At 42.7% G+C, this 15,629-nt stretch overlaps 1 protein-coding gene across 1 annotated transcript in view; it reads right to left on the bottom strand.

The window, feature by feature from the left end:
• Window positions 1-2,749: 2,749 nt before the first annotated feature.
• TRIM71 (tripartite motif containing 71) overlaps window positions 2,750-15,629 on the bottom strand; it is a 52,968-nt gene continuing 40,088 nt past the window's right edge. Inside the window, exons 2-4 of the mRNA XM_063123320.1 lie at window positions 14,808-14,975; window positions 5,349-5,483; window positions 2,750-4,229 (exon numbers count right to left, since the gene is read on the bottom strand). Of these exons, the coding sequence (XP_062979390.1) occupies window positions 2,778-4,229; window positions 5,349-5,483; window positions 14,808-14,975 (1,755 nt within the window). The 3' untranslated portion in view covers window positions 2,750-2,777. The remainder of the gene's footprint in view (window positions 4,230-5,348; window positions 5,484-14,807; window positions 14,976-15,629) is intronic.

Below are 15,629 nucleotides of genomic sequence, written 5' to 3'. Positions count from 1 at the left end.
CATGTAGCGAAGTGTTAGAGAAATGTTGCCCAATTTGATTTTAAACCATCTAAGTTTGAATTTATTTGCTTTAATGATTAGGGCTGTGCACCACTTCAGGCCAAGGCCCGGAATCCAAGGTGACGCGGGCTGATTCGGCCCACCTTGCCTCGGTTCCGAGGTGGTTCTGGCTCAGCCCAAGGCGCCCCGAAGCCAATCAGCTCCAAAGCTTCGGGGCGCCTCAGAGCGGCACTGGGTGGGCCTTACCTGCTGCCATCGCCACTGAGGCGAGGCGGGCAACCCCCGAAGCACCCCGAGGTGAATCGGGGCTGCTTCGGGGGTGCCAAACTGGCCTCGGAGGTGAATCGGGGTGTCCCTGCACAGCCCTATTAATGATGACTTATGTTTAACAAGTGCTTTATTAAGCATGTTAAAATGCATCTGGTCAGAGATGTTGGTTCTGGCTAAAAGGATACACAATGGTTCAGCCTGAACAAAAACATATTAGAAAAGCTAAGAGAGTTGAGAATCTCACCAATACTACATCCTTCCTGTACCATAGAGTTACAAGTTCTCTGCTTTCTATATGCTGCCGTCCAACTGAAGGACAGAACTTGGCCTCCTTCCATCTAAAATGTTAGTTCCTAGGAAAATATGGAAAGTGCAACTCACAACAACATCTTTGTTAGTACAGAGACCCCTTTGATATTTCTGGCCAGTAACAAGTATATAAGTGGGAAATTAGCATTCCTCTACATTAGCTGAAAGGCATTTCAACCTCAATGTGATATAATCACGGCTTATAGTTCCTTGCTGATGGTAACACAGGATAAATACCAAAAAGGACAAGTCTCTTTGGTACACTGAAAATATTCAGACCATCTTATCAACATTTTGGATCTCCAATCAGGATCCAAGAGGAAAGTCATAACACCACAGTACAACTGTGTCTCCTGAGACAACTTTAGCATGGGGACCAAACACCATAGCTACAATTCACCACTCATTTGCTCAGCAGCAGGTCCCTATATGTGATCAATAGGACTTACTCCCAAATATCTATAGATGAATGTAGGTTAAGGTGATAGGGTGCATACTGGAGAGTTTTAATGACACAACATGGAAGGAATCACATTCCTATGATTTGGTATGAAACTTGAAATCTGGAGCTTCTTGGAGAAGTATAAAGAATCCTCAACCTTTTCAGTGCTAAATTTTGCCACTGATTCAATTCAAGAAACTCACTAGTTTTGGTTTCAAATAATGCACCCCCATTTCACATGGCATTCTTTGGCGCTGGAGCAAATGAGGTAGAGTTTAGGGTGGTTTTCTTTCCACAATCTTTGCCCCAATACAGGGAATAACATGGGTCTCCTGCAAAGATGAATTTCCCATGTAGATGTTTTATTCAAAGGGGGTGGGGGTGGGGAGAAAGAGTCTGACTGAAAGAGGCAGGAAACAGTCAACTCAGAAGATTAGTTACTATAATCTGTTTTCCTTCATCTGGGAAACACACATGGAATTTCCAAATTTCTGCTTCCTGTTATTTATATCTGGAAAATTACACACTTCTATTGAAAGAGCTACACTTTAAAAAAATAAAGTCAATTCAACACAAGCTTTCCAAAACAGAAGAAATGGAACATTAAGCCCAAGCATTTGCCTGAAAGGCCACAGACAGCCATGTTAGAACCCCACACGGACAGTAAGGAAAATGAACATTTTTTTAAAAAAGAACTGGAACAAAGGCTATGAGAAAGATATAAGCTCAAAAGGAAAGCTTCATTCGCCTTTGACATCCAACAACACCAAAACTACAATCCAAAGATGTCCTTTTGACATCAAGAACAACCTTCCATTTGTGCATCAGAGTTTCTTAGGCTTCACACTCACCCAGGCAGCACCTCTTCACACTGCATCAGAGGTCACTTCTGAAGTCCCCGAGTTTGGAAAGCAGCTTTGTCCAGCAGTGAAGAGGGCTGCTTCCTGAGGTGGGCAGGCTCTCAAGGGCCCTCACGCATGAATGACATTCGCCACGTGACCCTTTAGACCAGAGTCCAAAGCCACCCACAATAAGAAATTAAAACATATTATAACGTTTTGTGCATTCTTAAACAGTTGCCTTTGCGTTGCGGAGTTACTGCATTTTTTCAAAATATACATGCAAACAACAAATAAAAAATAGAAAGAATTTTCTCCCTGGTGAATCTCATCCCACTTCAAAAAGACCAAAGCCTTTTGGAAACAAGACACTATGTTGAACAGTATGTCAAATGCACTGAGGTATAAAAAAAAGGAGAACAAGGAAAGAGTTCTCTGCTGCAGCAGCATCTAAAAACACAAATCCCTTCACCACCCTCCCAACCCGCCCCCACCCCACACACAGTATGATCAGAACACAATTTTTTAAAAAATATCTAAAACTACTGATTTTTTTCTTCTTTTTAAAGATGAGAGTGTGCCTTTTTGGCAGAGTCTACAGCATTTACCACACAAATCAGCTAATGTGCACAGAAACGTATTTTGTGCATCAACGTCCCATCCAGGGAAAAAGAGGTTTCACTTTTTACTGCACTGTGTATACTGTGGAGGTAAAGGAACACAAAGATAATGAGGTAGATAAGAGTTTATAACATCACAGGTCACTCCCTGCAGATAAAAAGGGAAAGTACATTCATCTATAAAAAAATTAAAGATGAGGTAGGTTTGAACTAACGTTGTAGTATTTTGTGTGTGTTTTCGTTTTCTTAAAAGGATTTTCCCTGAGACAGTTTCTTCCTAATACAGATAAACACAGATTAGAAGACGAGGATTCGATTGTTTCCAAAGTCAACCACAACAATCATGCCATCTGGGGTGACAGTAATACCTGAAGGACGGTCCATCTGACCAAAGCCACTTCCCTGAGTGCCAAATTTGCATAAAAAACTACCATTTGGCTCAAATATCTGCACCCGGTGGTTCCTGGAATCTGCCACAATGATACGACCTTCCTGGTCCACTGCCACACCTTGTGGGCGCAGAAACTGGCCGTTGCTTGTGCCTTCGGACCCAAGGAAGCGGGCCGACTGACAGTCGGGATGGATGACCAGGAGACGGTGATTGTTGAAATCGGTCACGACGAGATGGCCCTCGTGATTGAACGTCACGCCTCTCGGGGAATCAAAGTGCTTCCAGAGCGCCCCTTCAAACCCATATTTATTCAGGAACACTCCGTCAGGCCCAAACAGCTGAACCCGATGATTCCTCGTGTCGGACACCAGGATTTTCCCCTCGGAGTTTACTGCTACATCCCAGGGGTAATTGAACTGCCCGTTTTTGGTTCCTTTCTCCCCAAACTTCAGAATGAACTGGCCATCGAACGTGAAGATCTGGATGCGATGATTGTCCTTGTCGGCCACAACAATCCTCCGTGAGGAATCAGAGGCAACGCCGGCAGGCCTATCAAATTGGCCGGGCCTGGAGCCCAAAGTGCCAAACTTGTGGTGGAAAGCGCCACAGGGCTTGAAGACCTGGATGCGGTTGTTGCTGCGGTCAGCAACAATGATATAACCTTCCTTATCTACGCTAACACCCCAGGGGCGGCACAGCTTTCCATCACTATCCCCCTCACTAGCGAAGCAGAGTCCTGGTAGCCCAATACCAACGTAACTGCGCCCTGACTTGACCATGACTTTGAATGGGCTGTTTTCGATATGCTGGTTGCACATCATTACCGATATCAGATGCTCCCCTTCCATCTGTGGCCTGTAATTGACCAGGTACGTTCCATTCTGCTGATCGCCAATATCTGCTCCAAAGAGATTTCCATCAGGCCCCATGACCACAGCAGAGATCATGTCTCCCCCAGAGAGGCGAGGCTCTCCATCATGGTCATAGCCTATCACTGTGAAAGAGGCCACTTTGCCTTGCAGTGCACGTTTGAGACCTTCCCCTGTGGCTTTGGTCAGAGGAGCGAAGGCCCCACTGCTGACAAACCCCATGGACTTGATGGCCATATACAATGCCTGGTCAGGAGGAGTGAACATGACCCTGTCGTCCTCTTGAGGCTGCAGGAAGCCTCTGACATTCTTCAGCTCTTGCACCTGAGCAAGCATCCGGTCCCGAGCCAAGAGGATATCCATGTTCCGACCCTCCTCTAGGACCTGCTGGACCGCACTGATGGTGTTGTCTAGCTTGTTTAGGTTTTGACGCAACTTTTCAACCTGCAGGTAGAGTGACTTCGCTTTCACTTGGCGGATTTTTTCCACCTAAAATGGAGATAAACACACACATTTAAACCACCAAATGAATTGATCGTATAGTATAGAGGAGAGTAGAAGCATGGGTGGGAGAGAAAGAGAGAAAAATTGGAGATTAAGAATTTTGGCAAATGCACATCAGTTTTCAGAAATGATCTCTTTTACTCTGCAGCAATGTGCTTGTATGGGGGTGGACAGGGAGAGAACATTAGTTTGAGGTTTCTTATTGGATATTTGAAGCATTCTCTTTTTCTGTAAACGATGCGGTTATTTTTAAAATCCTTATCTTATCTCACTTAAACTACCCCCTTGTGAAGATATGAAGATCACATGCTAGGAAAAGTGGTGGTGGGTGGGGGAGAAGACCAGATGACATAGACTAATTTGCACAAGGCTGCTGAATTCTGGATTGCCATGCTGTGTAAATGCAGGCATGCTAACAAGCCATGCCTTGTTAACCATGAATAACCCAGAATGTTGGTTTCCGAATCATTCTAAGCCAGGGTGGATGAATTAAACCCCAGGCTTACGGGGAGCCATTTTATATATTCAAGCTGCAACAGCAGCTTGTTGTGTTGTGCGAATCTGCTGGGGGTGGTTGTTGGCATGGTTAATAAACCACCCACAACTCATGGGCTGTTTTACATTAGTGGATGGTTTGTTACCCATGCCAACCCACCCTTGAAGGGTTCGCACAATACGACAAGCAGCAATTGTGGCTTGAATATACAAGAGTCACCTGGCATGCTGTGTCATTGAAACCTTATTATTATTATTATTTATTTATATAGCACCATCAATGTACCTTGACAATCTGTGGTTAATCTTAACTATGGCTAGTGGAAATAAGCCAACTTCAAAGCATAGTTTATGAAAATGGCTCATTTCCACTAACCATGGTAAAGATTAGGGTTTGGGCAGCATGCTAAAACTATAGTTAATCTAGAATAGAAGCTTCTCATCACCTCACAGCAGTGCCCCAAAAAGGGGAAGGGAGCATGGAAACCTGGAGGAAGGCTGGGCTCATCTACCAAATGCTGACCTATAGTTTAGAGTTGCATCTGAATGCAGCGACCCTCACAGTTTGGACTTTTATCTTGTTCATTTTGTGGATGGCCCTTTTCTTACCTTCCATAGCAGCTCACACTCCCTTTCTTCTAGGGCCTTCTTGTGTCTAGACGTCACTGCTTTCACTTCAGATTGTACCATCTTTGCCTTCATCTCAACTTGTTCTGCAACTGCTTGGGCCTGCTCAATACTGAGCTAAAAGTGAGAGGAAGAAAAGACTGCTTGTCAAAGTAACTAAACAGCAGCATACAAGGTGTTTCTCATGCAACCCTCTGTTTCAAGAACTGGAAGTACAAAAAGATCAACTTTGAAAACGGGGCTAAATTTCAAGGAAGTTTGTTCAAGCTTTGACCAAGTTAATCATTGGGGTGGGGTTTCTAATGGGCAAACCAGGGGGGGGTGAGGGGGGTTTCTATGCAGAACCTGGTCAAAATAGCTCTATCCAACACCCATAACGTCCTGGCAGTTGCACGAAACACGAACAGCTGCAGACTGGATCCATCAGCAAGAGGCTGATAAGGAGGAGCTTGTCCCTTGGAACATCTGTGGATTCCCCCCCCCACCTTCTCAAACTTTTAAAAGGCAATATTATAAAACATTCTGAAAAGTATATAATGTAGACAGCTTCAGTGGTGTGTGTGTGTATCTTACATGTAATTACACTCAGTTTACACTCTAAGTGCCTATACATCCAGTCACTTATTTTTCCTGTTATCACTAATGCTCAACAGTTTAAATCCATGGGCTCAGATCCAAAGAAATTTGAAACGGGGTCTATCCACCCAAGAAGGTACTGGGCTTATATTTCTCAAACTGCACCCCCTGTTCCCCCCACCCACCGTGCCAAGCTGCTTTTGAAACGGAAAGGACTTTCAAAAGTCATTTGTAGCATGTCACAAAGAGCCGCTGCAGGTCTGAGCTCCTGGGCATTCCTAGAACAGCTGCAGTCAAACTTCCAAGAACTAGTGCTAGCTGGAGGCCATCTTCTCTCTCTCTTTCTCTCTCTCTCTCTCTTACACACACACACACACACACACACACACACACACACACACACACACACACGAAGGAATGCCTTTCCAGAACAAATAATGGTGTGTTTGGCATTTATCTTGTGCACCCTAGAGGAAGTTCCCAGAACAGAGTATTCCAAAATTCTATTAAGCCAGCCTTACATTTAAGCATTAGCCTGTTAACCTGTCCTTAGTTGTGTTATTTAACTTGCATCAGGCCCTATCATAACACAGCATTTTTGAGTTTCACATATATGGCCTGCTTTTCCAGTACAGAAAGCCAGTCATTCAATATTGGTTTGCTTCACCTGATCCTCATCTACTTTTTTAAAAAATTATTATTATTATCATCATCATCATCTCACTGTTATCTTTCAGGAACAAAGCTGCGGGTATTTTATTGGTCAGGCTTTTACTGCTGTCAACTCAAGGGATACCAACTCAAATGTAGCTAAAGCCCAAATTTGTATTCTTCCCTTATTCTACAATAAATACACGATCAGAAAAGTCTGCTCTGATCAGTTTTCGGCTGAGAGTTACCATATATTTTCATAATATTTATAGCAGGGGAATCTAAGTTACTAGCTATGGGTTCAATACAGTCCACCACAGGTGCAATGCCTGCATGTGCAGGAATCTCCATATGTATTGCACGACAGGCCAGTTTTCCTCCCCTCCCCATCAGGCATGGGCACCACACCTGGGATGTTATGGAGACCCTGTGCAACGCCTACTACATCTGCTCCAGCCCTCCCTGTTCCACTCAGCCAGTGCACTGTTACAGAGGCCTCCAGTGCTTCTAAAGCCTTGGCTGAGGTATCTGCATACAAACAACATTAAGAGAGAAAGAGAGCTCAGTAATGCTCTGTATGGGAATCACTCTACTTATGTGGGCACTGCATCTGCAGTGGACTGGATCGAACCCTTAACATTTTTGGCACATGCAGCTTCCCCAAGAGTTGCTCTTAACTCGCTCCTGCTGCAGTCATCTCCCTTATCTCTCACTCAGAAGCACAGCAAGGCTGTTGTAGTGAAAACTTCCTAAATCCCAACCAGCCCTTTGTAATTTCTGAATGCATCCGAAGTACAGTACTATATCTGCTTTAAAAACAACCAGCATTTTAAATCTCCTGAATATATTTTATTTAAAATTATTTTTAAAGGATGCTTTTATGGGTGGAATCCTCTCAAAGGGTTTCTCCCATTTTTAGTAGTAACTCAATATCCTCAGAAAGCCATCAGGCTAGCCAAGGCAGATTTTTAAAGCAAACTTCTAAAACATTTCCAAAGTCTCCCAAGTGATTTAGCTTTTCCTATTTCATAGCATTTTGCTGATAGCAACTTTCTGTGTATCTTTCCTGGTTTCTGCAGGAGGGGGAGGGGGGAATCTATCAAAGGTATCATGACATATCAACTAGGAAGTGAGCACAAGCTCATCAGGTTGCATCCAATGTTAGTCTAACTTAACTCATTTCAGTGGGTCTACTCTAAGTAGGATAAGCATTGGATATTACCATCATATGTCTCTTTCTCTGACACACACACACACACACACTAATAATCCCTGTGCACATACACTGCATTGTAAAGAGAGGCGGTTACAAATTAATTAAATGCTAACACTAATTTAAAAATTCACATTCATGATAAGCCTGATATCAAAAAGATAGTCACATCAGACAGATGGATGCAATACTTTTTTTGCAAGCATTGGCTAGCTCAGGACTGGAAAATTTGCACTAGCAGTTTCACCATTATCACCACTGAAGAAGACAGAAGAACGCCAACACTTGTACTTTAACATATTTTAAATTTAAGGTTTAGATTTATGAGCAAAACATGGTTAACACAGTTAGATAAGTAGAATTCCCCTGAGGGAAAGTGGGGTTGAAAACCTACAAGTTCATACCCTTGGGACTTCTATTGTTGATGGTGAGAGTTTTCTAAAAGAATGATTTATTGGGGCAGCAGCATATCTGTTTACATAGTGATAGCTGCAGTTTTGCAATGAAGAGAGTTAGATAAAATCTACAAGAGAGAGAAACTTAGCAGTTGCAGAAGAAGCAAGAGCTGATGCATGGCCTTCCAGCTTTCAGAGTTTGCTCCTCTCCTTGCAGATGTTCCTTTACAAAGATCGAAATTCCACATGTTCATTTAATATCTCTCATTCAGAGGGCCCATTGAGCAACTAAGCATGGGCCTTTGTCACTAAAGTCAAGCAGAGAGAGAGAGAGAGAGAGAGAGAGAGAGAGAGCTTCCCCTCCCCAAAGGATCAAGTCTTTCTTTAAGAAGGCTCCATCATGAGGAGAGTTACAAGGCATTCTAAGAAGCCTTTCTCAGACTGTTTCCCCTGAAGCTTCTTCATTGATATACTTCACTAGCAGCAATACTAGACATACAAAGGTTTGAGCATTGTGACTTAGTATGGCAGCTCTCTCTTCCTGCCCTCTTGTTCAATACCGGGGTGGGGGTGGGGGCATTTTATACAGATCGCAAAATGAAGAGTCCTGGACTGTACTATTTCAGGCTGAATGAAAGTGAGGAGAATGCTCCCCAGCAAACAAACAACAGAAAACTTCCTTGCATGTAGGAAACTGGGTGTCTCAGGAGAATTATTCCCTGTAATTGTCTCCCTTGCGTGCGGTTCTTCTGGAGGCAGAAGTTTTTTATAAGGTAGCATTCAAACGTGCAAAACTCCACCTGTAGCCTGAAATGGTACAAGTCTAGGAAAAGTTTTAACACTCAATTCTGCTGCATGTATAAAAACATATGTCACAGTAACTTGGAGAAGGGACATGAACATTTTATGTTTTGGTCAAAGAACTGCAGACCAACCCTAAGCTTTCTCTTTTGAGCTATTTTTTTTTAAAAAAACTATGAAGTCTGCAGTTATTGATGGTACGCAACTATCTGTGAGAAGCTAGGATCAAGGTATCTTCTCCCCTTAGGTTCTGCTGTTCTCTGGTGCTTTCTCCGCTGTGGCACCCCGGTTGTGGAATGAGCTCCCCAGAGAGGTCCACCCGGCGCCTACACTGTACTGCTTTCGTCGCCAGCTGAAGACCTTTTTATTCTCGCAATATTTTAACACTTAATTTTAACTTAAATTTAAATCTTACTGTTTTAACTCTGTATTTTAATCTTATATCAATTTTGCTGTGTGGTTTTATCCTGGTTGTGCTTTTATACTGTATTTTGTAATTGTGCTTTTAACCTGCTGGTTGTTTTATTGTGGTTTTAATTTTTGTGAACTGCCCAGAGAGCTTCGGCTGTTGGGCGGTATAAAAATGTAATAAATAAAATAAATAAATAAATAAATAAAATAAATAAATCCCATTGCAATCAGAGATACAGGTGGGAATCTGGTGCTAAAATCTGTGTATTCTACAGTTCAAATTCCTGTCTTTAGGTGGACACATAAGACAACCTGTTTCAACAGGCTTGCTGTTGCTATCAGTCACTGCTTCTAAAGTGTTTAACCCATTTAGTCTGATGCTGCTATGAATTTTGCATTTTGTATTTTATTACATTTGTTTTAAGTTGTGATTTTACTGATCTTAATGTTTGAGGACACATTAGGATATAGCTTAGGGTGGGCAACTTGTGGCCCTGCAGATGTTTTGACCTACAACTCCCATGATACTTCACCATTGGCTATGCTGAATATGGGTGATACAAGTTGTAGGCCAAACATCCGGAGGACCTCAAGTTGCCAACCCTTGGTTTAGAGGAAAGCAGGATAGAAATCCTTTAAATAAAAAGAGAGCAAGGGGCACCGTGCCCGTAAAGTAGAGCAAAAGAAATAATTGTCTTACATTTAATTATTAAATGCTTTATATATTTTTATCCTGGACTTCCTCCAAGGATCTTCCTTTTATCCCCTTTCTTTTAGCCTCACAATAACCTTGTAAAATAGGATAAGCTGAGGGGTGGTGACTGGCCCAAGGTCACCTAATGTGTTTCACTGCTGAGCAATGATTTGAACCCAGGTCTCCGTTGGTCTAAGACCAATACTCAATCCACTACTCCCCACTGGCTTTCTGTAGGTGAGCGGATAAGAGATCAGGCTATGAACCAGAAAAGCCTAAGTTTAAATCTCACCTCTGCCATGCAGTCACTGGGTGGGCCTCGGACAAGCCATTCTCTCTCAACCTCATCACTGCCCACTCCCCAATTTGTAGTGGGTAATAAGAATTATCTATTTTCCAGTGTTGTTTTAAAACAAGGGTGAGGCCCTCGCAGCCCTTGGCCTAATTTTATGTAGTTGTGCAGGGGGAGGGAGTCCGGAGGGAGAGGAAGAGGAGGTGTGGAGAGGAGGAAAATCCAAAACAGATGGGACAGGTGGGGAGAAGGAAGCCCTCTGCAGACCTCTAACAATAATGAACATGTTCCTCCCATAGCAGATTCCTGGGCACGGAGGAAGGGGGAAGAGATAGAAAAGGAGTCGGGAGAGGAAGAGGAAAGGGGTGGTCCCAGCCACTGCCAGCGTGCAGCTTCCTCCATCACAGATTACTCCTGAGGGAAACTGGACTTCAGCAGTGGGGGGGGGGAGTTTCCCCCCCACTGTTGTAAGGAATTACAACAAGATAATGTCCGGTTAAGCATTTTGAACAATAAAACAATACATAAATGCCATTAATGTTAACACCTTTGAGCCTGGTTTTGGGCCAGATAAGGCTATGCCCCCCTCCAGCTGACCCCCTTTTATTATTGTCTAAAGTGGGCTTCTCCGACCTGGTGCCCTCTGTATGTATGAAGTGGCAACTTCCATAATTCTGAGCCTGCATGGCCATTGGTCATGCTGGGTGGGAATTATGGATGTTGCTGTCCCACACGTTCAGAGGGCACCAGGTTGGAGAAGGCTGGTTTATGGGAAAACTCCTTTGTGACTGTCCACCCAGAATTTTTACTTATGCAAATTCTGACCAGATGTATCAGGCAGAAAGACCAAAGACTTAAGATCAGAGATGTGATTTATAGAAGTTGAGTGATCCAAATGTAACTTAGAAACATGAACTTTGCTACAAACATTAAGTTCTGCTCCAATTAGTCCAGCAATCATGTAAGCCAGTACTAGAAGGTTTTACTTTAAAAATAAAATAAAAAGTTAGATGATGAGGGAAGGATGTATGCCAATATAATGTTTTTAAAGCAGTTTACAATAAGGCTAGAACTAAAAAGATGGACTTGTTGGGTTTTCCAACAGAAAGCCATTTTTAATCTGTCACTACCAGCAGCCATTACAGCAGCCTGTGCTGATGAAGGTGAGATGGGTAAACAGGCCTGGCTATTCCACTAGGCATGCTGAAAGATTAAATTTTTCATCCTCTTCCGTCCTCATACCTTTTCCCTTATATGTTGGTTCTTTTTCGATTGTAAGCCTGTGAACAGGGACTGTCTTGTTAGCCACCCTGAATAACCCAACAACAAACCATGGGGTCTCAAGGTGGCTTGTTCAAAAAAATAAGCTACACTGCATAGCTAACAAGCCACCCTGACTGTGTTCAGGCAACACGCTAACCCCACTGTTCAACAAACAATTCATGGTTCAAAACATCCCACGCTTAACCAGTGACTGTGGGTTAGCATGTTGTGTGAACATCCCCACTCTCTCCTAGTTTGGGAATGTTCACATCATCTTTATATAATTCTATATACACTGGTCCAGTTTAGCATTGTGAGAATGAGCCTTGGGCTTGTGTATTTCCCCCACTCCCTCTGTACATGGAGACTGGAAACTTCTACTTTCAATTTTGTAAACCATTTTCCTCTTACATCCACATTTGGGCAACTGTTTATTCTAACTGTGATTGGTTCAAGCAAACCAAGACCAAACCATGATTTAGCAGTACATCCAAACTGAGTCAGTTAACTCTTCCAAAGTGATGTTGGGATAATTCTTAACTAGGCTGCTATGGGTTATGCGATGAATAGTTTTAAAACTTTCTTCTCTGAGAATCCAATTCTACAATTAAAGAAAGAGCCCACACTCCCTGATCTTCTAAATCTGCAAGAGCTTTTTTTTCTTTTTCTTTCTCAAAACTGACTTTTATGTATGAATTGTAGTGCCAGCAGATGGGGCTATTCAGTGAGAAAATAAAGTGTGCCTTTTCCCGTTCAAAATCATTTGAAGCATATAAAATTTCAGGTTGTAGATAGGATTGTCATGAGCTCTGCTGAATACTAATGATCCAGGAGGTAATGCCCCTCTCACATTCCAGGCCAAGAACCACACCAATAGGACCCCTGTGAGGTTAGAAACTGCTTCTGGCTGCAAGCTTTCCATTTCAGAATGAGCAAGACCTGTTTAACTAGTTTAGTGGCATCTTGTCTAAGACAATGATGAGTGCCCAAGGACAGTCGCTCCCACCCCCACCCTGTGAATACTTAAAAAGAAATGCTTTTGAGATATTTTCAGATTTTAAAAGGAAATAGTTGTAAAACCAAGGCTTACAAGAAATCACACTGAGCCTATTCACATGAGCAAGTAAGCCATGGTCGCTTGTTTAAATTGGCAACATATGGACTACTTTCCTGCCTGGGTATGGCTTGTCATATCATTTGAACCTGGGCAGCATGGCTTGTTTGTGGAGGAAACAACCCTCAAATAACCTAACAACAGGCTTATGGGTTATTTGAGAATTGTTTACCCTTCAAACAAGCCATGCCACCCAGTTTTGGACAACATGGTGGGTTGTTTTGTTCATCACTAAGAAAACACATTTGTAGTACTTTGTTTAGCCAGAATTGTAAACTCGTTGACTCAGTGACAGGAACAGTTTATAAAGACTTTAGGAGAGCATGCAAGAGGATGTAGAACAGTGGTTCCCAAAGTGGGCGGTACTGCCCCCTTGGGGGCGGTGGGATTGCATAGGGGGGTCTTAAATGGCAAGAGGGCAGCAGGGGGCGCTAAGAGGAGAAGGGGTGGCAGAGGGGCACTCAAGGTGGTCTTTTCTGAGAAGCACCTCTCCAGAAGGTCTTAAAACCCAGGGACATTTTTATGGGAGAAGGTAGTTTGGTCCCAAGCCATATAGGGGAAGAATCCACACATGTATTAATACCGTTTAAGAAGAGTCCTTTTAACGGTGAATTGAAATGTTCAATTGAATAAACTAAAAAAATGTAATTGGATTTTCAATAAATATTCAATTAATTGTTACTGTTTTGAATTTTATTGTTATTATCTTCCTTAGTGAGTCGTTGAAAACCGCTTTTCTGAATAATGATTTTTATAGGATAGGGTAGGGGGCACTGGGCATGAGTTTGTGGAACTGAGGGGGCGGTTACCTGAAAAAGTTTGGGAACCACTGATGTAGAAGAAAAAGAAAAGCTGACCCTTGACTTGCATGTACTAAACACTGAAATATGCAAGTTGTAACATTTCCCTGGTTTTATTTCTTGGAATCAGTAATACAGAGAAGAGGAATCAATAGTCTAACCTCTTGGGAGCAAAAATTTGGCTTATATGTACATGTAAACTTTCAGACAGTTTTATACAATGATGCATCAGAGGAAATGGCCTAGGGGAAAAACGCAGTCCTGAAAATCTCCTTGCGTAAATCTAGCAAGGTTGAAAGCAATTGGTATCTTTCCACGTAGGTTAGAGATTGACATATCTTCTCATGCTTTTTGCCAAGTGTTATTTATTCACCTTGTGCCCTTAGTAGTATGTTGGAATCTAAATGAATGGTGCATATATATACACACATACTACATAATGCTTTTAAAGCAGAGAACATCTTTCTTTGCAGCATACTCATCTCATGTCAAACACTGCCATGAGGAATCCACGCTATGAAGCCCAAATCACAAGACTAATTTAATTGTTTGGTAACTGTAGCTATCCCTTGATAACCCAAGTGAAAATGGTGTCACACAGCAGCTGCAGGAATGGGTGTGTTTGGATGACCATGAAGGGGGAAGAAGCCATTGTGGCTTGTTCCCCACCCCCCATCCTTGTTGCCCACTTTTGTGCCATTTACATAATCCCCTGTAATGCAACACAGTGGGGGTAGCTTCGTACCCACCATGCAACTTCTATTACACATTGTAGATTGTAGGGTGAGTTCACACCACCTCCGCTGGGCCCCATGCAGGGTTTGGATGACACGCCAACCCGTGCTGCACCACAAGGGATTAAGCAAATGGCAGTTGCATGTGTGCATCATACATAGGGGAAGGGGGAGGCACCACAATGGCTTCTTCTCCCTGTGTGATCGTCTGAACCCAGTCACTATGAGTGGTGTTGGGATTATAAAATGTTTAACTCAGCCTTCCCCAACCTGGTGCTCTGCAGATGTGTTGGACTGCAACTCCCATAATTCCCAGGAAGTAAAGTCAATGGCAATGCTGGCTCCAAATTATGGGAATTGCAGTCCAACATATCTGGAGGGCACCAGATTGGGGAAGGCCGGTTTAGCTTGTGAATGGATGACTATGACTTTGGTTAAATATATAAGTCAGCCACTGGGACTTCATCAAACACTCCCTGAGCTAATTGCAGATTTACCTGAATGGCCTGGCGTCCCTGTTGAGCATCAGCTAGTAGCTGAATGGTAAGGGTTCTTGAATCCTGCAGAGCATCTTGGAGGTAGATAAAGCTGTGACCCACATGTCGTCCCATGGTACATTCCCGGCATATGGGGACAGAGCAAGTGTCACAGTAGAAATGCAGCACCTGTAAGAGAGATATTTTAATAATATGTATGCAAACAGAGTCAACCCTTAAGAATTTAACAACAACAACAACAACAACAACAACAGAATCCCCACCTATGCATTTCATGGAGAAACAAGGATCAAAAAACTCACTGTGAACAATGAAGACAGAAGCTCCTCTTTGTAAAAACAAAACTACAAACCTGGGTATTAATCTAATGTTTAAAAACAGCCTTTTCTGTATCAGTTCTCTTATTATAATGAATATTCTCTCAACTGCCTTTACATTTATTGAAGGCGCTCCTGTCAAGTTCTCAATTTACTGGGGGAGTGGGGGTTAAAGCTAAAATGTTGTCATTAAAGAACCCTCAAGAAGTATACAGTGAACTTTCCCAAAACACTGTATCAAGGGATTAGTTGATTTATTTCACTTGTTTATCACAAAGCTATTTTCACATTCCAGCCAGCAGAGGGAAGTAACAGAAATCCTAGCAATGGCAACATCCATTAACAGCAATGGCGAAAGCAGAACTACCTCTTTAGGAACACCAAAAAATGCTAAGATTTATTTATTCAGAAGAACATCCTCTGCCTATGTGGCATCTTTGCATTGACCTCTGGAGAAATACAAGCAGATCAAAAAGGTATTAAAACAGAATTCAAACCGATCAAC

The sequence above is a fragment of the Elgaria multicarinata genome, chromosome 1, assembly GCF_023053635.1.
Source record: "Elgaria multicarinata webbii isolate HBS135686 ecotype San Diego chromosome 1, rElgMul1.1.pri, whole genome shotgun sequence".
Lineage (NCBI taxonomy): Eukaryota > Metazoa > Chordata > Lepidosauria > Squamata > Anguidae > Elgaria > Elgaria multicarinata.
This window is presented reverse-complemented; position numbering and strand designations above follow the sequence as displayed.